This window comes from Macaca nemestrina, chromosome 7 (genome assembly GCF_043159975.1).
Source record: "Macaca nemestrina isolate mMacNem1 chromosome 7, mMacNem.hap1, whole genome shotgun sequence".
Classification (NCBI taxonomy): Eukaryota; Metazoa; Chordata; class Mammalia; order Primates; family Cercopithecidae; genus Macaca; species Macaca nemestrina.
Window position 1 is genome coordinate 85,457,328 of NC_092131.1, and position 25,749 is coordinate 85,483,076.

Consider the following 25,749-nt stretch of genomic DNA (forward strand, 5'->3'; position numbering starts at 1 on the left):
TGCTCATGACTCGTGCCCTTGCCTCATCCAGCTCCTTTCACCCACAGCCCATCACCCTCTACAGAGCTCAGCCACACAAGGAATGTGAAACACAATTTATTCTTTGTGGAAGGTTGAACAAGGTCAAAATTGTCCTTAGAGGGCACCGACCCAGCCCCGCCCTGCAGGTTCCTGGGGTCAGACGCCTCTGCCCCCCCACCCCCACCCCTCCCCATGCCCCTTGTTAACAAAAAGAAACGATTTGAATGGAATTCATATATAATAATTATAATAAAAATATACATTAAACAAAACAAAAAAACGAACAAGACAGAAATCTAGCCGAACTGCCAGCACCGTTCACCCCATTTCCCCCACCCTGTGCCCCACCCCCCCTGACATCCCTCTCCTCTTGCTCCCTCCACTGGGTCTCACTCTCCCAAGTCCCCGGTACCATGGCCACCACCTTTGGTGGCCCAAGGAGACTTCAATGGGTGGGCTGGGTGGGTGGGGCTGTGAGAGGGCAGGCCACTGGTGAGACAGGCTTGAGGGGTGCTGGCACCAGGGAAGCGTGGGCCCAGCCTAAGCGAGCCCCAGCTCCTGCCCCTCACTGAGGTGGTGAGCAGGCCGGGACAGCGCGGCCAGCCAGGCCCTGTGGCCTCTCATGAAGCCCCTCATTCCTCATTTGTGTGCCTTCTCTGCTCCTTTCTCTGGGCTGCCCCACCCTTCCCCTCCATGCTGCCTGGGCAGCAAGGACAGGGACCAGAAGGAGCAAGTGTGCCTTCCTCAGGGCCCTTCCTGAGAGCTCCACAGCCCACCCTGTGGCCCCTGCTTGGCCTGGCCTGCCCGGCCCCAGCCTTCCAATGCTGCTGCACGTCCTCATTTTCCTTTTTGGGCCCATCCTGCCCTCTCTGGCTGCTCTGCCTTCGGGCCTCAGCCCCAGCTGCCTGAGTTTGGGCAAGGTTCTTTCTCTGTGGCCTTCAGGCTCACCCCCAGGGCTCTGACCCGGGCCTCTCCCGCTGGCCCCACTCTACCTGACAGCTGCACCCCTGGTTTCAGCTTTTCTGTGAAAGCCCCATCCAAGGCTAACATTCGAGAGGCATAGGGCTGCTAAGGGTTTCTTCTGTCCCTTTAGTCCCCAACGGCTCAGGCTCCTTCCTTGGAAGTTCCCTGGGGTAGGTGAGGCAGAGGCAGATCTCCGAGGAACTTGACTGACTAAGCAAGGAAGACCCTCTCTGAGTTTTCCTCCCAAGGTCTTAGGGTGGCTGGGCAGTCCCCACCCCCGCACACTGTCTCAGGGTCTCTACCCCCAACAAGATTAGATTCCTTTTAGCCAGAAAGAGTAGTGAGAGGCTGCCAATTGGGTACACCTGGGGCTTTCAGGGCTGGAGTGCCCAGAGCCTCCTGAGGTCAGAGTTCAGAGGTTAAGGTATGTCAGGGGATGGAAAAGGAGCAGATGACCCCATTTGACCTTTACCAGCGAGGTCTGAGGGTCCTGCCTTCAAGTGCAGAGCCCCCAACACATTCAGATGGGGCTGGACAGACACAAAACTACAGGGTTCCGCTGAGGGGCAGAGGCTGGAAAGGGCCACCCTCCCAGTCAGCCCTCATGGGAGCCATCTAGGGAAGATGCAATGCCGGGGCAGCAGGGAGGGAGGTGGTCAGGGTGAGGGAGGCCAGCCAGGGGACAAAGAGAAGCAAGGAGGCTGTGGGGAGGGGGCTCGGGACGGTGGGAGCAGCCCACCCACCACCACCTGCTGCCACTGGCCTTCAGAGGCCAAGTCCTTGTGGTAGGAGTGGGCGGGCCGGCGGTGGGCGTCAGACCTTGTCCAGCAGGGAACGCTGGCAGTAGAGCAGTCGCCTGGGGGTCCCATGGCGTCTGAAGAAGAAGACTGCAAGGCCCACCGCCAGCACCAGGAGCAGCAGCAGCACGGGCAGTACCACGGCAGCCGCGCTCACCGCCCCGCCGCCCTCCTCGTCCACCTCAATGATGATCACCTCCGTCTCCTCCTCAGTCCCCTCATCCGGCCGGCCTCCCGATGGGCAGCCCATCCAGTCCCGCAGGGCTGACTTGGGGTAGCCCGGTTCTACCTTCAGCTTCTGGTTGTTGAATTTCCAGTATTTGTTCCCCTTGTAGAAGTAAGTGAAGACTGCAGGGGGTGAATCAGAAGGTGGTAAGGAAGGGAAGACCCAAAGAGAGGAGAGGAGCGAGGGAAGCTCTGTTAATGTGAGGGCAGCTGAGTTCCCCTCCACCTTCCTGAGCATCAGCTTCCTCAGCTGTAAAATGGGGGTGCCGATAGGACCGGGTTGGAAGGTGGTGGGGATGAATGGGTACCACATGTGGAAGCACCTAGCCCAGCGCCTGGTGTGTGGTATTATCATCGCCATTGTTTCCCACACAGCACTCCCTCAGGCTTCCCTCCCACTCTTCCTCAACTCCCTATTCCCATCCTTCTCTCAGCGACACCTTCCCTTGCCCCTCTCACCTTCATCGCTGCCCATGAATGACCCTCTGGGAGACTCAGGGATCCCTTCCCAGACTTTGATGTTCTTGGGGTACTCGCTATCCACTGCCCTGAGCTCCTCATTGAAACGGTAGTACCTGGGGAAGGGGAAAGGAAGGGCAGTGGCAGACACTGGGCATGTCCTCAGAGGGCAGCAAGACCCAGATCGAATCCACCAGTGGGCAAAGGATAGCTGCGGACAGGGTGGGGACAGGGGTTTTGAGTAATGAGGGCCTGCTGCTGAAAGCAGCGGAAGGTGGGGGTGGAAGGGAGGGTCCAGGCTGCAAGGAGCCACTAGCAGCCCTAATGACAGTGCCTGGCTGCTGGGGCGGAGGCACAGTGCTGGAGGCAGGAGGTGCCAAATGACCAGGTCTGAAATGACCCGGTCACATCCCACTCACACGGTGCCCAAAGGAGGCTGCCCATTTCTAGGCAACAGCAGAGGCTCAGCCAGCTCCTTCTCCAAGGAAGCATCTTGGGGGTAAAGTGCGTCTTTCTCCAGAACTGAGGGAATTTGGGGTGGTGGTGGTTTCTGAGGAAGGCCTGGGGCTAAGGGGTTGAGGTCTTACTTGTTTCCACGGAAGAAGTAGGTCTTTCCATTGGGCATCCAGAAGAGAGCAGCATCAATCTTGTCGGTAGGCAGCCCTCGGCCCAGCTCCTTAATGTGCTTGGGGTAGCCAGGTTCCAGGGACGCCTCATCAAACACCCAATGCTTGTCTCCTGGGGAGGACAGGAGGGCAGCATCTGGGTTCAACGTAGGCTCTAGGGACTTTAGAGGAAATCAGCTCCTCTAGGGAGACCTTCCTCACTCCCAAAGACTAAAGTCGAGTGCCTGGTTACCTTTGAAGAATACAAATTTGCCATCCTTCCTCTCATAGGCAGTGTTGATGGACGCAGGCAGGCCCCGCCAGAACTGGCCAATGGGCATTGGGTATCCATCCATCACTTGGTTGTTCCTCACCCGCCAGAACCAGCGCTCCTGGAAGTCAGTCAATGCAGGAAGAGTCCATTACGTCTTGCAGCCTAGATCTCTGGCTCAGTCCCCAAAGCTCCCCTACTGCTTTTTGTTCCTCAATTTTAGTTTTCAGGCCAGCTGTTGTCACTTCCACCCAGCTGCCCTACCACAGAGCCCCCCTCCTTTTCTTTTGAGATGGAGTCTCACACTGTTGTCCAGGCTGGAGTGCAATGGCCCTATCTCGGCTCTCTGCAACCTCTGCCTCCCAGGTTCGCACGATTCTCCTGCCTTAGCCTCCCAAGTAGCTGGGATTACAGGCACCCACCACCACACTCAGCAAATTTTTTGTAGTTTTAGTAGAGATGGGGTTTCACTATGTTGACCAGCCTGGTCTCGAACTCTCGACCTCAGGAGATCCGCCTGCCTTGGCCTCTCAAAGTTCTAGGATTACAGGCATGAGCCACCACGCCCGGCCCATAGAACCCTTTTGTCTTCCAAACCAGCCCACCTCTTCTCACCTTGAAGACAAACATCTCCCCTCGGAGCATGGCCACGGTGTCAAAGTTCCCATCACAGATGTTGGGTCCGTAGGTGGGGTTTTTGGGCTTATCAGGAACAGAAGGCCGGGAGGTAGTCCTGGGTTGAGGGGGCATCTTGGTGGGGAACCCTGACTCACTCCCTGGGGCAGAAAACACGAGGGGCATTTCAGACTTAGGAGGAGAGAGGGGAGGGAAGGACAGACAGATGGGCAGACAGTACCCTTGGAAAGGTGTGGATGGGCTTCTAGGGGAGGCTGAAGCAACCAATTGGGAGGCGACAGAAAAGGTGGGCTCCAAAGTGGAGCTGATAGAGGCAACGTCGGGTTGGCAGGAGGCGGTGCAGACACTGCACGGCATGAAACAGGGGAAATGCGTAGACCAGGAGGGGACAAGGAGCAGAGGAAGGAGCAGAGGAGGGAGCAGGCGTGGGTGTAGATTACTCACCATAAAGTTGCTGGATGCCCCGGCGGTCATCATCAGGCAGCACAAAGTTCTCTGTGTCCATCCACTGGTAAAATGGTGCCATGATGGCCGAGGGGTCACTGGAATGCTCGAGCCCCAGGGCATGGCCCAGCTCGTGCACAGCCACCAGGAAGATGTCATTTCCTGGAAGGATGGGGACAGTGATGATAGCAGCCTGAGTCCCTTCCCTCAGCCTCCCTGCTTCCCCACCAGCAGCTTTGGTTTCACCCCCAAGCCTGCTGCCCATGTTTTCAATCCAAAGTGACCAAATTCTGAGGTCCAGCTTTTTAATCTGGCATTTAAGCAAAGCTCCTCTGGGTGGAGGTGAGACAGTGCTTGGAAGCAGGACCCCCATCCCAGAAAGACCTGTGTTAAGGGAAGCCAAGGCCCTCTCTAGTCCCATTTCTCCCAGGAGCTAGACATGACATCAATTTGGAAAAGTGGGTGATAAGGATGCTTTAAAGTCTTTGACTGGAAAGCCGGTCAGTGGGTGAGAGGAGAGACCAGATGTAAATAGCTCAAACAGGACTCCTGCTTTTGTCAGCAGTTAGACCAGAAGGTCTTTGTGGTCCCTTCTAGCCCCGAGATTTTGGAAGGAGGGAGGGGAATCACCCCTACAAATGACTGTTGGCTTTTTCCAGAGTAAGTCCCAGGGATACTTGGCTCACCATTCAGATCCTCATTCCCGACAGTCCAAGGCTCGGCAGAGTCAAAGTGGGTGTCCCCTCCAATGTTGGGGCCTGGGAAGTAGGCATGGGCCAGGAAGCCGCCCTCACCATCGAAGGGCGTGCTGTCACCATGGAAGCCCTCGGCAAAGAAGATCATGATGTCGGCCTGCTTCTCATGGCCCTCACGGATGTAGGCATAAGGCACCTCGCGGAAGCGCAGTGGTGTGGCACTCTCCCACACGCGGAATGCCTTGCGAATGGCCTCGTATGTGGCATACTCGCCCACCTTGGGGGTGTAATTCTGGATGCTGAGGTCCAGCCACGTGGGGAGAGGATGGGGTGTGTTAGGATAACGAGGGGCAACAATCTCCTTCCCTGCACTCTCCCAGCTCTGACTGTGCTGCCCAGCCACCTCTGCCTGACTCAGCTCTTCCTGCTACCTCATGCACGATGCCTCTGTCTCAAGAACAAGGGATCCTCAGGCTTTGGCTCTCTGGCACTGGGGTACACCCTTGATGGCTACACCTCTTTCCAGGATGAGAGCCATTTTCCTCCCCACTCCCAGGGATGCTTCCCAGGAACTGAGGGGAGTAGGGCAGGAGGTCTCTGAGTCTCTGCATAAGCACAGTGGGTAGGGAATAATTACAAGATGTGAGAAAGGTTGCTTGCCTGCTGGACTCACCAGAAAGTGATTTCATTATATTGCCATTTGAGACCCTGGATGGCATAGCGCTTCCTTCGAACATTGGCCTTGATCTCAGCCCCAAACTTGTCTGGAACACCACATCGGGGGCGCCTCATGGCCCTGGAGTGGGTTTGGGTGTGAGGATTGGGGTCAGTGCAATGTATGAAAGAGAAAGGTCTCCAGCGTCAGTGTTAGGTGAGACTTGCTGTGTGTCAATGTGGGGAAAGGCCAAGGTTATGAGGTCAGGGTGAAAATGAGAGGGTCAGGATCAGCATGTGGGGATGAGGTACGGGGGGGCACAAGCCAGGCATTCAGGTAGGAACATCTCTGGCGCTGGCATTGTCAGTGGGTGCTAGGCAGAACTCCTGCCAGGGTCTAGCACTTACTTCATGGTGTCTGCATCAGCTTTGCCTGTTACTTGCAAGCCGTAAAACTTCTGCATGGCAGCGATGGCCGCTGAGAGTGACTGGGGTGAGCGCTGCGTGTGGGTACGTAGGTCTCCGGGAGGCAGGTAGCCATACTGCTGTAGCCAGGCCTGTAGGGAAAGGGGTATGGCTTAGAGCATCCCCACCTGGTCGATGGGTGCCTCTACCTCCCCCACAATGCCCAGCATACAGCCTTGGCTTGGTGAGGAAAGGGCAGTGGATTCCCAGCTTGGCTCCGCCAGCAGGTCTGGAGGAACTCCCAGGCTAGACCTGATCTCTGGTCCAGGCCCCAGTAGGGCTTGTCCCCTCGGGGCTATGGGCCCAAACAGGCTTTTGGCTGTAGCTCTCTTGAAAATGAGAGAGAGCCTTGGTAGTTTAATGGAGTTCTGAGATGTCTTCTCAGAGCTGTGATTCCTTCTAGCACTTTTCTCCTTCATGTCAGTGTTCTTGCAGATATAGCATGTTCCACCTGGGAATGGGCTATGCCCATGATGGGTGGGGAGGGGTCTTGACAGGCTGAGTGAGCTCTACTATTGGGTTTGACATGAGGCCCTCCTGGGATGGGAGTGCCATGTCCCCGGGACCTTCACAGCTGAGATCTTTTTAGAAAGGAGGGCAGAAAAAGAGCTAGAGCTAAGGCTGGCCACTACAAGGGGAAACTAGGAACTTGGGATGTGGTAAGAGGTGTGATTCAGCTGGAGCCAGGATCCTGTCACTGTCCTTATCCAAGCAGCATCTGACCTGTGGCTTAGAACCTAAAGGCCTATTTAAGATTCTTAGCAGAGGCCGGGCACAGTGGCTCACACCTGTAATCCCAGCACTTTGGGAAGCCAAGGCAGGTGGATCATGAGGTCAGGAGATGGAGACCATCCTGGCTTACACAATGAAATCCCATCTCTATTAAAAATACAAAAAAAAAAATTAGCCGGGCGTGGTGGCAGGCGCCTGTACTCCCAGCTACTCGGGAAGCTGAGGCAGGAGAATGGCATGAACCCAGGAGGTGGAGCTTGCAGTGAGCCGAGATTGCGCCACTGCACTCCAGCCTGGGTGACAGAGCGAGACTCCGTCTCAAAAAAAAAAAAAAAAGAAAAAAAAAGGATTCTCAGCAGAGGAAGTGGGAGATAGGGGTGGAGGACACTTGGTGACTGTATTTTATTTCAGGTATGTTGTGAATTGGTCATAATATAAAGGCGGCATATCGCCTTAAATTAATGTTAGGTTTTTGGTGTTTGATTAAAAGGTTCACACACTGCAAAGCCCTGTTGAGGAGAAAGTCAGCCTTTATTGTAACGACGATGGAGTATTTTCTTAAAGCCTCAAAGTAAAACAAGCCAGGCTGGGTGTGGTGGCTGATGCCTGTAATCCTAACAGTTTGGGAGGCCGAGGCGGTCAGATCACCTGAGGTCAGGAGTTTGAGACCAGCCTAGCCAACATGGCGAAACTCTGTCTCTACTAAAAATACAAAAATCAGCCATGCATGGTGGTGGGCACCTGTAATCCCAGTTACTCAGGAAGCTGAGGTAGGAGAATCGCTGAACCTGGGAGGCCAAGGTTGCAGTGAGCCAAGATTGCGCCGCTGCACTCAGCCTGGTTGACAGAGCAAGACTCTCTCTCAAAACAAAACAAAACAAAAAAGTAAAACAAGCCAAGTTATATATGAAATATGAAGATGCTTGGATTCTTTTATGGGGAGAAGACACCACCCAGATCGCTCTAGTCCCTGCTCCAGTTTTGCTTTCTTAGGGAGTTCGGGAAGGGGCTGTAGGTTGCCCAGGACGGGACCTTGGAGGGGAGATGGGGGAGGCTGCTGTTGGGTGCTGCATCTCCTATCCAAGGTCATCAGTATGGACTGCCACATGGCCCTTCACCTCTGGCTCAGGCCCTGGTGATGGGGCAGTAGTCTTGCATGGGGACTGGGGGTGACTCAAGAGCAGCTGACTGGGGACCTGAGCCCACAGGGGCAAGAATTGCAACATGGTTCTGGGAAGTGATCCCCCAAGGCTGATGGGAGCTAGAACCCGAGACGTAAACAACCCAGCCTTTTCCCAGCCAACAGTCTTGGCTAGAACAACCCTAGCACCACCTAGCTCTGAGGCTCTGAGAGCCCCTCTTCAGGGGTAGAGGAAGGAGTGACATTTAACCTCTGGTATACCAGAGGGGAGCCAAGCAGGGCACGCCAGTCCCAGGCTGCTCTCAGGGAGCTGCAGGCTTGCCTTGACCTGTTCTGGCTGATGCTACAGCCAGTGCCTGGGGAGGCCTGCTGTGGCCTGTGCCTAAATATGCAGGAAACGTCTTTTGCCCCTAGCCTCACCTGCAGGATAAATACACCCCAGGCTTATGACCCTTGGTTGGGGAGCAGCTGCTTCAGGACTTGGGGAAGGACAGGACTGGTCTACTTCTGATGCTGGAAGGCAGGAGGACTGAGGCCAGGCCCCCTCAACCCTCAGAGAGCAAAGCTGAGAGAATTCACCTAAAGCAGAACGACAGAAGGGAGGGCAGCACAGAGATGGGGAGAATCCACATCCAGGAGCTCTAGGGGAAATCCCCTCTGGAGTCTTTCAAGAAGCTAGGCGGGTCTAAATATTCATACCCACAACCTCCACCCCATACCCTAGGGAGAAAAATGAAGGCTCAGTCAAGTGAAAGACTTCCCTGGAGTCAAGAGAGCTGCAAGGCCTGGAAAGGAAGTGCCCCCATCCCTCTTCTCCCACCAGGCCTAGGCAAGTTTCTCTCCTCACAGAGACTATGAGGTCGAAACCACAGAAGAGAGGACTCTTGTGTCTGCGGCTGGGTGGGAGGAAGGGCTCAGCGCCAGACGGGCCATAGGGAGGAGAGGGCTGTCCTGGAGCTGGTGCAGGACTCTGGAGGCCTGGTGGGAGGGACCCAGCTGCATGAGGCCTGCACCACCCCAGCTTTCCCTCCACGTTGGTCTGGAGTAAAAAGCAACTATGTTGGGTCAAAGAACTCAGCTGGTTGGCTTTGTCTTTGTGAATGAGAGAGATGCAAGGTATCCCCTAGGAGAAAGTCAACGGAACACCTCCCACCTTGGCTTAGGAGTCCAGTGGAGGGTGGGGGGACCTCCAGCTCTGCAGTAGGCCCTGGATCCTAGCCTCTGGGGCTGCTCCTCCCTCCCTTCCAGGGCCCAGAAGCAAATGGTGGTTCTGGCACTGGGACCGCCCATGACCCACTTAAAACGGAGCCAGGGCTGCCGCCCCTCCCCTGGGGGACCCAGCAGAGCAGGGGAGGGAAAAAAGGCAAGGCAGTGAAGTTGGCTGTGGGCAGCTCCCCAGATGCCCAGGCTCGTTTTCTTAGGGGCGCTCCCTTTCAGGTCTCAGAGGAGGACTCTAGGCCTGGGAAGAGGACGACTCCTCCCCGAGAGTCAGGCTCAGCCTCCAGCACTAGGGCAGGTTTTTACTCTCCCTGGTGTCTGAGCACTCCACGTTTCGTCTTCCACCCCCATTCCTGGGGCCATACTTTTCCAGTCGGCCCCAGACCCCTTCAGGGACAGAGAGAGAAGAGAGTATTCTTTCCAAAGAGTTTCCTCCGGGGTGGGACCAGGGCGGAGAAGCCAAACCCAGATCCCATCCCCCTTCTGGGGCCCTTCCTGGCCCCTCCCGACCGCACCCAGGCCCTTGCCAGGCTGAGTGGGTTGAGATGGCCCAAAATAAGAAGCTCATTAAATCCGTCTCCCACCTTCACCCCAAAATAAGAGAGAGAGAGGAAAAACCTCCTCAGACAACTCCCACGCAGCTTCCTCTGGGGCCCGGTGGGCCACCGTCTGGGCCGGGGTGGGGGTGGGGGGCGCCCGAGCCAGCCGAGACGTGTGAGGGCACCCCGGGCCAGACCCTCTCCCCACTCCCCGAGCGACGCCCCCTGGCTCCCTGCAATTAACACAGAAAAACAATTAACAACAAAAAGGGCCTGAAGGCGCCGACGCGGGTGGGGACAGGGGAAGGCAGCGCGACCCGGCCGATCACCCGGCTCACAAGGAGAGCTTTGTGTGGACGGAAACGCGGCCAGCGCGCCGGCGCTGCGACCCTCGACGCCAGGGATGCGGGTAGGGGGACAGCGGGGTCCTCTCGGGGAGACGGGGGCTGTGGCCCTGGACGCTCGGCCGTCCACCCTCGACCCCCATCTGGCCGCAGACGCGTCTGCTGAGGGCCTGGGCCGCCCGGGGAGGCCGGAGCGCCCATCGGAGGGCGCGCCGGCGGGAGAGCGCTGGAGAGCTGGAAAGTCGAAGAAACAACAAACTCTCGCGCATGACGAGGAGCCGGGACAGCGCGGGGTTTGAGCGGAGTCCAAATGTTTACCAGGCGGTTCCAGAGCTGAACGCAGAGCCCAAGGGAATTGGGGAAGGGGGAGTCTGCCCCATTTGTAAAGTTCTTCCAAGGACTGGGAAAAAAGAAGGAATGGGAAAGACAGTCGGCGGCGCAGGGGGTGGGGGCAGCTGGTTGGAAGCGGGCAAAAGTTGGATCGATCTGGAAGTTTGGAGACGAAGAGGAAAAAGAAAAGGAGGGGGAGTCCTGCAGGCCCGAACAGCCGAGATCCCAAGAGCCCTCCTCTCCGAATAGAGGCTGTCCCCTTGGAGACCCCCGGGCTCGCCTCCCGGCGGGCGAGACTCCAGGAATGGCCGGGGAGCTCACTTACTTCGGGACTGAAGGTGCTGCTTTGGGTCGAGCCGAGGGAGGCGAGCGCGGTGCCGAGCGTAAGCAGGGGGAGCAGGAGACAACGGGAGGGTCTTGGGGCGGGAGACATGGTCCGAGACCACCGGGTCAGCCGGGCAGTGTGGGCTCCGCGGCGGGGCCCACGCCCTGGGGTCGCACCGCCACTCCCTCGGGGCGCCTTTGTCTTCGGTAGCACTGAACTTTAATTCCTAGAGCGCTGTCGGCTTGGAATTAAGGGGATTGTTCCTGAAAGTGCCTGTTTGCTCTTCTCCTCTTTTCCGGTTTTTGATCTTTCTTCTGCTTAGTCGGCGAACTGGGGTCTGGATCCCTCTCGCTCTCTCCTCTGGTCCCTCCCTTTTCCCGCAGCCTCTCCTCCGTCCCCGCCCCAGTGCCCTCCTTTCCTGGTTGGGGACGTGGTTGTTTTAGCCTGAATCCAATTACAACCAAGAACTGGAAAAAAAAAAAAAAAAAAAAAAAAAAAAACCAACCCGCTAGGTTGCCTTTTTGTGGTGCAGGCTGCCATCTGCAGGGGTTGAGGCCACGGTGGACAGCAGGGGGCTGTAGGGGACCCAGGGGACGGGATGTGGGAGACTTTCTCCCCATAAGCATATTCTGAGTGGCTTGATTCCTCTGGTATTCAGCATTTGTCTCACCTCAGGGTGGAAATTATTGGGGGCTGCGTGGCTATGGGCAACAAGGAGCTCAAAGTGTGGGATGGTGAGGTCTTCCTCTATGCTCATGAGACCTGCATAGGGAGAAGGGGCCAGTTTACTAATAGTTGGGGGGTTATCTTCTGGCCCCTATAGACAACTGTCTATGTTCCTCCCTCCGCTGCCAAAAATTCCAAACTATAACCCAACTACCAACAAAAAACCCCACAACCATACTGGATCTGTGGCTCCAACCTTGTAGAAAGATTCCTTTATTGTCATTTGTAATGTGGCTGCACCTTTAATTGGAACTCGCTGACAGGAAAAGGGTACAAGGCCATGGGATCTGGGGAAAGCAAATCAAGCTGGGTGAAATTATTGTAAAAGAAGGGATTGGGAGTTGGGACGCTGGGGTTTAGTTCCACCTCTACACTGAAAAAGGAGGCAATTCTTAAAGAGTAAAATCTCCTTTAGGGACTTACTGGACTCAACAAAAGATGGAGGTATGTAGGAAAGGGAGAGGGCAGGATAAAGCTGACTGTGAGAAAGGGAGACAGATAAAGAGTCCGGAACTAGACAGATGTGGAAAAGCAGCACAACAGAAGCAGGAAAAGTGTGGGAGACAGAAAACTCGACTATCAGCGAAATCTAAGATCCAAGAATTGCATTTGGTCAGTGAGAGAGGACGGAGGTAGTGCGAGGAGGGAGAAGAAAGCAAAGGAAGGAATAAAGGAGGGTGGACAGAAATTAGGTCAGGTAGGAAGCTTCAGAAATCCAAGGGATTCAGGAACTATCGCACTTCTGTGGCAGAAGAATGGAAGTCTAGTGCTCAGTACTGTAATGAAAACAAAGGTCTTTTGCTCTCAGATTCACGATCAATAAAATGAAAAGCTTTTCAGGTCCTGTGGAGCCTCCAGGTTTGTGGGAGGTATATGGTGTGCATTTATTTATTTATTTATTTATTTATTTATTTATTTATTTATTTATTTTGAGATGGAGTCTTGCTCTGTCACCCAGGCTGGAGTGCAGTGGTGCAATCTCGGCTCACTGCAAGCTCCGCCTCCTGGGTTCATGCCATTCTCCTGCCTCAGCCTCCCGAGTAGCTGGGACTACAGGCACCCGCTACCACGCCCGGCTAATTTTTTGTATTTTTGGTAGAGACGGGGTTTCACCTTGTTAGCCAGGATGGTCTCGATCTCCTGACCTTGTGATCCGCCCGTCTTGGCCTCCCATGGTTGTGTTATTAAACAGTTACCTACCCCACAGTGACTGAGGGCTAAGCCCTTACGTAGGGCTTTCCTACACAAACTGGGGTTGGAAGGTACAAGCCCCTCTTCAACCAATCTCTGGAATACAGTCAGAAACATGGAGACCTCAGAACCCCACTCTTGGCAGAACATGTAACACCCAGGTATGGTTCTTCCCACATCAGCCTTCCCAGTGGGGGTAACCACCTGGACCACGTATTTGAATCTTAGGAAGACTGACACCAGATGCTTGTCAAAAAAGGGACCTAGACTAGAAAATTTTTTTTTCTTTTTTTTGAGATGGAGTCTCACTCTGTCGCCCAGGCTGGAGTGTAGTGGTATAATCTTGGCTCACCACAACCTCCACCTCCTGGATTCAAGTCATTCTCCTGCCTTAGCCTCCCAAGTAGCTGGGATTACAGGTGTGTGCCACCACCCCTGGCTAATTTTTGTATTTTGAGTAGAGAAGGGGGGGGGGTTCACCATGTTGGCTGGGCTGGTCTTGAACTCCTGACCTCGTGATCCACCTGCCTCAGCCTCCCAAAGTGCTGGGATTACAGGCGTGAGCCACCGTGCCCGGCTGAAAATCCTTTTCATGAAAACATTTATTAGATGCCAGCTGTACATGGCCTAAACTCTGTATGGGCTCTTAAAGGCTTTAGTGCCTGGCTAGAACCAGGAAAACTGCTGTCCCCTTTTCATGTGCACAGAACAGCTATTTCTCATAGTTGGGCCAGTCCTATGGCCTGCAAAGGAGGTAAACATTTTAAAGCAAGACTTAGCCGAACTGGAATGGAGCCAGAGATGAGGGCACTAAGCCAAGCCTCCCAGGCAGTGATTTAACAGCTTGTTCTTGGTGTCCCAGCTCTTTTGCTTTGGAGACAGATGGGGAATGTGAAGGCTCTCTTCTGGGTGGGATGAAGCATCTAGGTGACAGAAAAGAAATCCAGAGAGAGGCTGAGGGAGGCAGGAGCTGCTTTTTATTGACTTGGAAGTGGGCTCTTTAGTGAAGCCCCTTTGGATTTAAGAGCATTTTCCTTCTTCCTTTGTTCTTCCTGCAACTTCTGCTGCCTGAGCTGCCATGCTTGTAATCCAGTGTCCATTTCCTGTGACAGCAGTACAACTCGTCTCTGAAACAGACAGGAAAACAGTGTGGATAACATCTGGGACTTAAGCGCTACACTATATATCCTTCCACTTACAAATTCAAAGGTTTCATCTGGAAAATGACACTGCTGACTCCCCAGTGGGAGCAAGTCCTGGCTTGGGAAGCAGAGGGAGACAGCAAAATGCGCAGCAGGATGTCTACTACTGGTTCCTGTCCTGGCAGTGCCCCACTCTCTTCCTCCCTTCTCACAGTGCTATTAAAACCTTTGGCTGGGGCCAGGCACGGTGGCTCACGCCTGTAATCCCAGCACTTTGGGAGGCTGAGGCAGGCATTTCACCTGAGGTCGGGAGTTTGAGACCAGTCTGATCAAAATGGAGAAACTCCGTCTCTACTAAAAATACAAAATTAGCCAGGCGTGGTGGCACATGCCTGTAATCCCAGCTACTCGGGAGACTGAGGCTGCAGAATCGCTTGAACCCGGGAGTAGGAAGTTGAGGTGAGCTGAGATGGCACCATTGCACTCCAGCCTGGGCAACGAGCGAAACTCCATCTCACAAAAAACAAAAACAAAAACATAAACAACCTTTGGCTGTTATTAATAAAACCTCTGCATGAGGGGTACATGTTTGCTTAGGTGCAACACAGCTCAAGACAAATTATGATTTAAATGTTCTCCTTCCAGGTAGCCCTGGCTGTTGCTCTAGCCACTCACTGCAAACTTCTCCCTTTCAGCTTTTCTTCGAAGTTGGCCTTTCATTGGGGGAGCAGGGCGGCCATCTACAAGTAGAAGTGAGAGAAAAGGCAAGTGTTAGAGACGGTCTGCAGCACCTTGTGCAAATACTGTGATAGGAATAAGGGAAGAACCAATCTCTAGCTCCTCTCTTCCATTTCATATACACTGTAGCTTAATTAAGCTAAATTACGTCCCTCATCTTCAAGGGTAAGGTACGATAACCCAGAATGAGCTCTTAGGCATACTACTACTCTCTTTCATTTTATTTCATTTATCTATTTAGTTTTTCAGAGAGTCTCGCTCTGTTGCCACGTTGGAGTGCAGTGGCGCAATCTCAGCTCACTGCAACCTCTGCCTCCCGGGTTCAAGAGATTCTCCTGCCTCAGACTCCTGAGTACCTGGGACTACAGGCATGTGCCACCATTCCTAATTTTTGTATTTTTAGTAGAGACGGGGTTTCACCATGTTGGCCAGTATAGTCTTGATCACTTGACCTTGTGATCCACCTGGCTCAGCCTCCCAAAGTGCTGGGATTCCAAGCGTGAGCCACTGTGCCTGGCCTTTTTAATTTTATTTTTTATTTTGAGACAGACTTTTGCTCTTTTGCCCAGGCTGGAGTGCAATAGCATGATCTCGGCTCACCTCAACTTCTGCCTCCCCGGTTCAAGTGATTCTCCTGCCTCAGCCTCCTGAGTAGCTGGGATTACAGGTGCGTGCCACCATACCCAGCTATTTACTACTCTATTTCACTTAACTCTCATTAGCCTTGTATTTGAGGTCCTCTGCAATGCTGAATCTGTTTTGTCTTCAGAAATTCTTAAGCAATGTGATCACTGTTGTACTATGTATCTTTGCTAAATTCCATCCCACTCCACAATGAAATGCCCTCTTTTCTTTTTCTTCCAGCCAAATTTTCATCCTTAGGTCCACTCAAACCCTAACTTTCCCAGAAACTCTAATCTCTTCAAATCCATCAGCCTTTTCTTCTGAAAGAAGTGCTGACTATTTAATATTCACCTATTTGCCTTGGGACATTTACTGTACTTTTTTTCTTTAAGTGTTATTTAGCTACCTCAGGTCCTTTTGGAAAGGGGCAGAGTATTGAAATACTATTATTTATTATTATTATTTTTGAGACAAGGTCTTGCTCCGTCACCCAGGCTGGAGTGCAATGGCACAATCTCAGATCATTACAACCTCCACCTGCTGGGCTCAGGCGATTCTCCTGCCTCAGCCTCCCGAGTAGCTGGGACTATAGGCACATGCCACGGCGCCTGGCCCTGAATACTATTACTTAATTTTTAAAACGTCCACGCTTTGTCCCAGTTAGACTTTAAGTTCCCTGGGTCAAGAACTGTATCGCTAGCTTTTGCTATTCATAGTATAGTGTAGGCACATAAGCATGTTAATAAACATCCACAAATATCTGCTGACTTGCTGAAAAGATGCAGTATCTGACCCAAGTAGTTTACTTTCTACAAAGAAAGAAACAGAGTGAAAACTCTGCCCAAAAGTTTGAAGGCAAGACAGAGAAGAGGTGATATTTATCAGGAAGGGGAACCAATATTGTGTATGCCACGTGCTTTACATTGGTTGTTTCATTTTATCCTTATAAGAACCGTATGAGATAGGTATTCTTTTACAGATATGGAAACTGAGACTAAGATAAAATTAAGTAACTTGTCCAAGACCACAAAGTTAGCGAGAAGGGAAGCCTAGATTAAGAATAAGGTCCACAGGCTGGGCGTGGTGGCTCATGCCTGTAATCCCAGCACTTTGGGAGGCTAAGGGGATCACTTGAACTAAAGAGGAGTTCAAGACCAGCTTGGGCAACATAGCAAGACCTTATCTCTACTAGGTGTTAAAAAAAAAAAAAATTAGCCAGGAATGGTGGTGTGTGCCCGTGGTCCCACCTACTTGGGGGGCTGAGGTGGGAGGACTGCTTGAGCCCAGGAGATCAAGGCTGCAGTGAGCGATGATCATGCCACTGCACTTCAGCCTGGGTGACAGGGAAAGACCCTATTTCAAAAAAAAAAAAAAAAAAAAAAGAAGCAGTCATATATAATTCCAGAGTCTTTCCAACAGTCCATACTCCTACAAGGAGATGCCAAGCTTCTTACAGTAAATAACAAGTGGAAAAAATCTTCACCATCTTCCTCAGTCACCAATTATCCAATTAAGCAGGATCATACTCCTAGAGAGCAACAATAGGGGATTAAATATTCAGATCTCTGTGTTGTCAAGGAGGACTGGCCTATGTTTAGTCCTGGCTTTGCTACTACCTAGCTGTATGATCATGAGCAATTCACTTCTGTAGGCCTCAAATTTCCTACTTGTACACTGGAGTCTCATAAGAAGAATGGGGAGTAGCTTCAACTTCTCTAAGGTCCCTCCCTTCTAGGGCTAATATCTACTCTCCCCCACCCCTCTCTTTTGTAAGTAAAGGGAAAATAATTTTCTGAAGGGAGCCTGCCATCCGTAGTCTTCATCCTTCTACCCCTCTGAGATGTTTATTTCTGTAGCTTTTCAAAGAGCTCCCCCTGCATTTGGTACCAAATACTGAAAATTCACTAACCACACAGAAAAGTGGTTCTTGGTTAAAAAAAATAATGTCCCCCTTTAAAAAACGCAGAAGTCTTGTCACCCGCTTCCACCCTGGCGGCCCCAAGTCAGAATTATCTTCTGCTTATCTCCACAAGTCAAGATCCTGTTTAGCTTTACCTTCCTTAGTTGAAGTGTAATCTACAAAATAAACACGAGGGATTCCCCAAATTCCGTTTTCCAAATAGAAAGTTCAACACTTTTACACGCCCCCACCTTGATACCCCCAGCTCCCCGTCCAGGGGCGTTCCCTCTGGGTGAAAATCTCCCCAGTGGAGTTAACTGTCAGATCAGCGCTCACCCGCATATGACCAGTCTGGGAGGTCTGTAAGGGGCCCGTAGCCGGAGGGGTTGGCAGCCAGTCCCTGCCTGTGTGGAGAAAAACAGATCTGTGAGGACCCAGCCCGGCTTCTGGTCCCCCAGGATCCCTCATCCCAGCACTCACTGTAGTCGCCACTGGCTGCCCGCCCAAGCGGCTGCGCCGCAGTGCAGCCTCCGGACACCTGCTGGGAAAACAGAACAGAGCTGGGGGAGAGGCCGCGCAGCCGGATCAGGGGTCCTGTGCCCCTCCCCAACGCGCCTCCGAGTCCACGGTCACTATCTATACCCACTCACTGAAGAGAACAGTCGCTAAAGCAGCCATGCTGAGCCGGAGTCGCCGGAAGTAGGCGTGGCCTCGGTGGCCACGCGCGACGCTATGGGGGAAGCTGGAAGTCGCCATCTTGAATCTGGGTTTTCAATCCCGGGCTCCGCCATCTTGGGTCATCGTACGGAAGGAGAGACAAAACTGCGATCCAGGTTTTTGAGGTGAAAACGAATTGTCGTTCAGGGCATGCATTCTCAGTAGAAGTCGTGTCCTCCCAGATTAAACCGTTCTGAACAGTTCCCACAATCTCCCTACAGCGGTCTCTAGTTCATCGAAATTGATATTAATAGTAACTTTGATCTCAGAGGAGTAACATCAACGTCATTCTACAGATCCTCGCATCACTGTAACACAGTTTTCCTAGACTAAGAAAAGTAATCAAATCTAGAGTTAATCGGAAATTGGGCCAGCCTGGGCAACATGGCGAAACTCCCTCTCTACAAAAAAATGAAAAATTAGCTGGGTGTGGTGGTGCATGCATGTGGTCCCAGCTACTTGGGAGGCTGAGGTGGGAGGATCGCTTGAGCCTGGGAGGCCCAAGGCTGCAGTAGGCAGAGATCACGCCACTGCACTCCAGTCTGGGTGACAGAGCCAGACCTTGCCTCAAAAAAAATTCCATATGACAAGTGCTGTATTAGGTGTAGGAGATTTTATGGAGAATAAAACCAGACATTAATATCCTGATAGAGCTTTCGGAATAAAAGAAAAAAGACAGGCCGGGTGCAGTGGCTCACATTTGTAATCCCAGCACTTTGGGAGGCTGAGGTGGGCGGATCACCTGAGGTTGGGAGTTCGAGACCAGCCTGACCAACATGGAGAAACCCTCTCTCTACTAAAAATACAAAATTAGCCAGACATGGTGGCACATGCCTGTAATCCCAGCTACTCTGGAGACTGAGGCAGGAGAATTACTTGAACCCGGGAGGCGGAGGTTGCTGTGATCTGAGATTGCGGTGATCTGAGATTGTGCCATTGTACTGCCTGCCCTGTAGAGCATCCCTGGCGGGGACTCTGGCCAGATTAAGCAATGCGGATCCTGAGAACGCTCCTGGACACTGGATTAAAGAAGGAAGAGGTTTATTCGGCTGGGAGCTTGGCTTTTAAGACACAAATCTGCTGACGTTCCCGGCCGAATAAACCTCTTCTTTCTTTAAACCGGTGCTGAGTAGTTTTGACTGTGGCTCGTTCTGCTACAGTACTCCAGCCTGGGCAACAAGAGTGAAACTCCATCTCAAAAAAAAAAAAAAAAAAGACAATCAAATGATGACATACATTAATACTGTCATTCATATGTTAATACTGTCATTCATATGTTAATACTGTCATTGAGTGCTGGGAAAGGAAGTACATGTTGTTTATGAGTTTATAGTGTGAACTTGATCTACAGTACACCATCAAAGATGACTTTCCTGAGAAAGGGGTATTGTATTGGAGCTAAGATGTGACATTCCATTTTTATAAGTGCTACTGCCACACATTGGTTAATATTATCCTTGCAACAACCCTGTGAGGTAGGTACTAGAAAGTGGCAAACCCTCATTGGTGACTCCCCTCCTTTTATCACTTGCTATTCAGTGATGTCTTGGAGAAGTTATTTATCCTTCATTTTTTAATTTTAAAAATGCTTAATATGTTACATTTGTGAAAACAGTCTAAAAGTGATAATGTGAGTGAAAGTGCTTTATAAATCCTGAAACCCCTACAAAAGAGCCCATTAACTGTATGCCAGGTGTGAAGGGAAAATATCTTGGGCCTCTTCAAGCTGAGAACCTGGGAACCACAGAATTGGAGGCAGATTTGTGCCTCCAATTCTATTCAAAGTCATCTCTCTGCTCACAGAGATAGATGCATATTCTGATTACCTCTTCTGGAAAGACTCATCAGAAACTCAAAATAATGCAACCATCTGTCTCTCACCTACATGTGACCTGGAGGCCCCCAGTGAGGGGGGGCCTCGCTTTGAGCTGTCTCTGCCTCTCTGGACAGAACAGATACTAATGTACTTCTTACATTTTGATGTCTTCCTAAAATGTATAAAACCAAGCTGTGCCCAGACCACATTGGGCACATCTCTTCAGGACTTCCTGAGACTGTGTTACAGGCGTGTCCTCAACCTTGGCAAAATAAACTTTCTAAATTAACTGAGACCTGTCTCAAATTTTGGGAGTTCACATTTTGGTAACCACAGGAGAATTCTGAGTGGAGATGCCCTTAACCTTTAAAAAAAAATCTCCTATTGTCTAGGCACGGTGACCCATGCCTGTAATCACAGCACTTTGGGAGGCCAAGGCAAGTGCATCACTTGAGGTCAGGAGTTGGAGACCAGCCTGGCCAACATGGTGAAACCCCGTCTCTACTAAAAATGCAAAATTAGCTGGGCACGGTGGCTCACGCCTGCAATCCCAGCACTTTGGGAGGCCAAGGCGGGCGGATCATGAGGTCAGGAGATCGAGACCATCCTGGCTAACACGGTGAAACCGCATCTCTACTAAAAATACAAACAATTAGCCTGGTGTGGTGGCGGACGCCTGTAGTCCCAGCTACTCGGGAGGCTGAGGCAGGAGAATGGCGTGAACCCAGGAGGCGCAGCTTGCAGTGAGCCGAGATTGTGCCACTGCACTCCAGCTCTGGGCGACAGAGCGAGATTCTGTCTCAAAAAAAAAAAATTAGGTGTGGTGGCGTGTGCTTGTAATCCCAACTACTCGGGTGGCTGAGGCAGGAGAATAACTTAAACCCGGGAGGCAGAGGTTGCAGTGAGCCAAGATGGCGCCACTGCACTCCAGCCTGGGCAACAGAGCGAGACTCCATCTCAAAAAAATAAAAGAAATCTCCTATTGGTGCTTGGTACCAGCATGAGCTAACTTTATGGCTCAAACCAATAGGGCAATTTGCTGAAGTCTGAGAGCACCCCCTCCAGAGAATCCCTGATCTCCCAAAATTTGGTTGAGATCTAAAGTAGTTTATTTTGCTGTACAACTCCTTTTTTCTTTCTTTCTTTCTTTCTTTTTTTTTTTTTTTGAGTTTTACTTGCTTCCTACAGGAAGGTAAGTTTTCCTCTTTCCATGAGTTCGAACTCACTTCCAACAGAGAAGACGAGTTGTTTTTTTTTCCTGCTTCTAGGCTGGTAGAGAGCAGTCTACAGCCTGTGACCCATCACTAGGTAAGAAACTGGTTTGGCATTTTTGTCTTGCAAATTCCTTTTAAACGAATAAAGTTATTATTTAACAGCCAGCTGGTGTTAATTTCTGCTTACACTTAGAGCGCTCAGAAATCATATAATTTGTGTGATCACTGTTAGTTTAGTAGCATTTTGTCATAGCTGAAATATGGTAATGAGATTTAAAAATTTTTTTTTCTTTTGTTAAGGAGCTCAATAGTTAAAAGTCAGCTTAATTAAAAGGCTAACATCCAAGATGTGTGTCTGTATGCATGCATGTGTGCATATTTGTATTTAAAAGGCTTTCATTAGGCCGGGCTTGGTGACTCACGCTTGTAATCCTAGCACTTTGGGAGGCCCAGGCGTGTGGATCACAAGGTCAGGAGTTTGAGACCAGCCTGGCCAACATCGTCAAACCCCGTCTCTACTAAAGATTCAAAAATTAGCCAGGCTTGGTATCGCGCACCTATAGTCCCAGCAACTGGGGAGGCTGAGGCAGGAGAATCGCTTGAACCTGGGAGGCGGAGATTGCAGTGAGCCAAGATGGAGCCATTGCACTCCAGCCTGGGCAACAAGAGTGAAACTCTGTCTCAAAAAAACACAAACAAACAAACAAAAAAAAACTGAGATAAGATTTTTTTTTTCTTTTTCTTTCTTTTTCTTTTTTTCTTTTTTCTTTTTTTTGGGATGGAGCCTTGCTCTGTCACCAGGCTGTAGTGCAGTGGCGGGATCTCAGCTCACTGCAACCTCTGCCTCCCAGGTTCAAGTGATTCTCTTGCCTCAGCCTCCCTAGTAGCTGGGACTACAGGCATGCGACACCATGCCTGGCTAATATATATATATATATTTTTTTTTTTTGAGACAGAGTTTCACTCTTGCCACCCAGGCTGGAGTGCAATGGCGCAATCTTGGCTCACTGCAACCTCCGCCTCCCAGGTTCAAGTGGTTCTCCTGCCTCAGCCTCCCAAGTAGCTGGGATTACTGGCACCCGCCACCATGCCTGGCTAATTTTTGTATTTTTAGTAGAGATGGCGTTTTATCATTTTGGCCAGGCTGTTCTTGAACTCCTGACCTTAGGTGATCCACCCACCTTGGCCTCTCAAAGTGCTGGGATTATAGGTGTGAGCCACCGTGTCCAGCCTAATTTTTGTATTTTCAGTAGAGATGGGGTTTCACCATGTTGGCCAGGCTGGTCTTGAACTCCTGACCTCAGGTGATCTGCCCACCTTGGCCTTCCAAAGTCCTGGGATTACAGATTATAGGTGTGAGCCACCACACCCAGCCTGTATGTGCTTTTTTTTTTTTTTTTTTGAGATAGAGTCTTGCTCTGTGGCCCAGGCTGCAGTGTAGTAGCGCTATCTTGGCTCACTGCAGCCTCTGCCTCCTTGGTTCAAGTGATTCTCCTGCCTCAGCCTCCTGAGTAGCTGAGACTACAGGTGCGCGCTGCCATGCCCGGCTAATTTTTGTATTTTTAGTAGAGACGGGGTTTCACAATGTTGGTCAGGATAGTCTTGATCTCCTGACCTTGTGATCCGCCCACCTCGGCCTCCCAAAGTGCTGGGATTACAGGTGCAAGCCGCGGTGCCTGGCCTGTATGTGCTTTTAAAGTCCTTGTGACATTGAGTTTCAGGGGTCTGACTCTTGGGTCTAAAAAGGACATCAAGTCCTGCTAAATCTTAAACACTGACAACAATTAAAGCCTCATCTTCAAGCCCCATAGAACACGCAAATCAAAATAAACTGCTTTCCTGAGACACAGGGCCTGAAATTAAAGTTATTCAATTCCTCAAGGCCCAGGGACTATTGTGGAAGAGGTAGGCATGTAAGATTGTAAGAGCCAATTTTGAAATGTGAAATAAGTTCAGCTTCTCTATAAATATCATTAGTGTCAAAGACACACTGATGCAAAACCAGTATATGGACCCTGTGTCAGATTAACAAGGTTTTCTTGCAGCTTTAACCAACTCGTTAATAAAGGTTATAAAGGTTGTAAAAGGCTTACGGAAGTTACATTTTATAATCAAGATTAAATTTTATAGATTGTTTACAAAATTTTGAAATCAAATATAATTGACTTCATGCTGTTTTCATTAGGCCTTCTTGTTTAGAAAATTAAATCTCCTCTCTCGAAGAATTAAGGTTTTTGCTTTTTTTTTTTTTGAAATTCTTGAATTATCACTTTGGTTAAATAAATGACTTTACAATGACCTGTAATCCTACTTTATAATATCAAGTGTTTTAAACCTTTTATGGTTGACAAACTTTCCAAAATCACATTATAAATTTTGTCTTTTTCTAACCTAATTCTTTAAGAAATTAGATCCCCCAAAAGTTCTCCCCCGCAAAAAATGACATAATTTGGCTTGTTTGGTATACAAATTATACAGGAAGCATTGTCACATATGAAATGGTGTTTGGTTTTCTTTGGGCTGTATTTGTGTAAATATGTTATTGGTATGTGTTCCAAAATTATGGGAAACTCCAGTAACTTTGATATAACTTAGTGTTAGTGTACATTATCATTAATAATCATAATCGTTATATAAAAATTATTCTGTGTCACAGTGGTAACAAATTTCCTTGTCAACTGTGTCTTTTAAGTATGGCTGCCTTAAAACTTTTTTTCATCCATTGACAATTGTCTTCTGGTCCTCTTTAGAAGCTGGTTTTGTAATCAGCTATAAAACTCCAGCAGGTGCTCTTGAATGCAGGTTTCTGATAACTTTGGAGATTGTGACATCAGAATAGAGGAAAAACTTTCAGGACTCATGGAGAGCTAAAATGTTCATGAGTATTAAGCAGAACAGAAATTAACTGCATGGACTGAACCAATCTTTCTGACTTTTTGCTTAAAACGTTTGTTGATTCTGGCCAGGTGTGGTGGCTCATGTCTGTAATCTCAGCACTTTGGGAGGCTGAGGCGGATGGATCACCTGAGGTCAGGAGTTTGAGACCAGCCTGGCCAACATGGGAAAATCCCATCTGTACTAAAAATGCAAAATTTAGCGAGGTGTGGTGGTGCACGTCTGTAATCCTAGCTATTTGGGGGGCTGAGGAAGGATAATTGCTTGAACCCAGGAGACAGAGGCTGTAGTAAGCCGAGATTGTGGCACTGCACTCCAGCCTGGGAAACAGAACAACCCTCCATCTCAAAAAAAAAAAAAAAAGTTTACTGATACTTTGTTTTGTTTTTCAGAGTCTTAAAACTTTTCTTTTGAGCTATTGATAGCTTTTAACAATTTAGTATAGTCCTATGAACAAATTTGGAGCATATTTATGTCTCTCTACCTGATTTCTCCAGAATTTGGAAACATTTGTGAGTATTCTTAACTTATGGCAATACAGTTATTTGTGTAAATGCAATAAGAATATATTTTTCAGGGCTGGGCGTGCAACCATCTGTCTCTCATCTACATGTGACCTGGAAGTCCCCAGTGTGGGGGACCTTGTTTGAGCTGTCTCCACCTTTCTGGATGGAACTAATATACTTCTTACATATTGACTGATGTCTCGTCTCCCTAATATGTATAAAACCAAGCTGTGCCCCGGCCACCTTGGGCACATGGCATCAGGACTTCCTGAGACTGTGTCACAGGAGCATCCGTAATCTTGGCAAAATAATCTTTAAAAATTAACTGAGACCTGTCTTAAATTTTTGGGGTTCACACAGGCAAGACACAAACATGTGCTGATGGGAGAAACCCACGGGAGTGGTATAATGATCTATCTGGAAGTTTATCATTTTCTTCTGCAAGAGTGGGAAGTTTTTCCACAGGAGGTGGCTGTAGGTTGTGCTCTGAAAGAAGGGAAGGGTGGATCCTGGTTGAAGTAGTAAAAGCAGCTATTTTTGATAACAATAAGAATGATACAGGCTAGGGCTGAACAAGAAGAGGGGATAGGAACAAAAGAAACGTGGCTAGAAGCCAACAGATTGACTTAAATAAGCAAGGGAAATAAGACATACAGTATCATTGTCATCTTGCATTAATACTCTTCATTTTTACTTATCAAAACACTTCCACATAAACGATTTCCTATGATTTTCACAATAAACTTGTAAAGTAGATAGACAGTCCAGGAAGCAATCATTGTACAGATTGCTTTGTCATTTTTAGAAATCAAAAAATTGAACCAAAATGTGGCCCTGAATTTATTGTTTTACAGTTAAAGGAAGAATGAAGACTGAGTGACACTTTTCCCAAGCTTGGTTCCTTGAGCCTTTGGCTGGCCTTGAGATAGACAGGTGAGGTGTACAGCACTGGAGTCTCACAGTTTACATTTGGGGAATCAAGTAGCAGAAGCCAAAGGCTCGAAGAACTACCCAAGTGTCAACATACAGGATTGACAGAAAAGACAAGTGGCGGGGCACAGTGGCTCACGCCTGTAATCCCAGCACTTTGGGAGGCCGAGGTGGGAGGATCAGGTCGGGAGTTTGAGACCAGCCTGGCCAACATGGAGAAACCCCATCTCTAGTAAAAAGACAAAAATAGTTGGGTGTGGTGGTGCATGCCTGTAATCCCAGCTACTCGGGAGGCTAAGGCAGGAGATTCGCTTGAACCCGGGAGGCAGAGGTTGTGGTGAGCCGAGATTGCGCCATTGCACACAAGAGTGAAACTCCATCTCTCTCTCACACACACACACAAACAAGAAAAGATGACAAACTGGCCAGGTACTGTGGCTCATGGCCTGTAATCCCAGCACTTTGGGAGGCTGAGCCTGGAGGATC

General features: G+C 50.1%; 3 protein-coding genes across 8 annotated transcripts in view; 1 reads left to right on the forward strand and 2 right to left on the reverse strand.

The window, feature by feature from the left end:
- Positions 1 to 83: 83 nt before the first annotated feature.
- On the reverse strand, positions 84 to 11,255 carry LOC105499628 (matrix metallopeptidase 14). The gene is made up of 10 exons (XM_011772353.3): positions 10,865 to 11,255; positions 6,179 to 6,327; positions 5,790 to 5,912; positions 5,108 to 5,415; positions 4,422 to 4,583; positions 3,957 to 4,117; positions 3,324 to 3,462; positions 3,053 to 3,203; positions 2,466 to 2,581; positions 84 to 2,129 (listed from the first exon to the last, which is right to left on the reverse strand). Exons 1-10 carry the CDS (start codon positions 10,970 to 10,972, stop codon positions 1,798 to 1,800), a joined length of 1,749 nt encoding a protein of 582 aa, XP_011770655.1. The 5' UTR covers positions 10,973 to 11,255; the 3' UTR covers positions 84 to 1,797.
- Positions 11,256 to 13,736: 2,481 nt separating this feature from the next.
- On the reverse strand, positions 13,737 to 17,974 carry LOC105499631 (mitochondrial ribosomal protein L52). 6 transcript variants are annotated; one of them, XM_024787001.2, is made up of 5 exons: positions 17,836 to 17,974; positions 17,666 to 17,723; positions 17,522 to 17,589; positions 14,592 to 14,663; positions 13,737 to 13,908 (listed from the first exon to the last, which is right to left on the reverse strand). In XM_024787001.2, the coding sequence occupies exons 1-5, from the start codon at positions 17,939 to 17,941 to the stop codon at positions 13,802 to 13,804; spliced, it is 411 nt and encodes a 136-aa protein (XP_024642769.1). In that variant the 5' UTR covers positions 17,942 to 17,974; the 3' UTR covers positions 13,737 to 13,801. The 6 variants fall into 6 exon arrangements, with proteins under 6 accessions (XP_024642769.1, XP_011770669.1, XP_011770674.2 ...); XM_011772367.3 differs by having other exon boundaries at positions 14,599 to 14,663; positions 17,666 to 17,726; positions 17,836 to 17,973; XM_011772372.3 differs by having other exon boundaries at positions 14,599 to 14,663; positions 17,437 to 17,589; positions 17,666 to 17,726; positions 17,828 to 17,965.
- Positions 17,975 to 18,009: 35 nt separating this feature from the next.
- Positions 18,010 to 25,749, forward strand: part of LOC105499630 (solute carrier family 7 member 7) — a 67,728-nt gene continuing 59,988 nt past the window's right edge. Inside the window, exon 1 of the mRNA XM_011772364.3 lies at positions 18,010 to 18,027. The gene's annotated coding sequence lies outside the window, so the exon portion shown is untranslated. The remainder of the gene's footprint in view (positions 18,028 to 25,749) is intronic.

Excerpts from the sequence above, each read along its gene's own strand:
- LOC105499628 (XM_011772353.3), bottom strand. The coding sequence starts at position 10,972 with ATGTCTCCCGCCCCAAGACCCTCCCGTTGTCTCCTGCTCCCCCTGCTT. Across the intron at positions 6,328-10,864 it reads GCAGCACCTTCAGTCCCGAA|GCCTGGCTACAGCAGTATGG; the intron begins GTAAGTGAGCTC and ends CTTTCCCTACAG. Across the intron at positions 2,130-2,465 it reads ATTCATGGGCAGCGATGAAG|TCTTCACTTACTTCTACAAG; the intron begins GTGAGAGGGGCA and ends CACCCCCTGCAG.
- LOC105499631 (XM_011772372.3), bottom strand. The coding sequence starts at position 17,941 with ATGGCGACTTCCAGCTTCCCCCATAGCGTCGCGCGTGGCCACCGAGGC. Across the intron at positions 17,590-17,665 it reads GGCAGCCAGTGGCGACTACA|GCAGGGACTGGCTGCCAACC; the intron begins GTGAGTGCTGGG and ends TTCTCCACACAG. Across the intron at positions 14,664-17,436 it reads GGGGAGCTGGGGGTATCAAG|ATGGCCGCCCTGCTCCCCCA; the intron begins GTGGGGGCGTGT and ends TTCTACTTGTAG.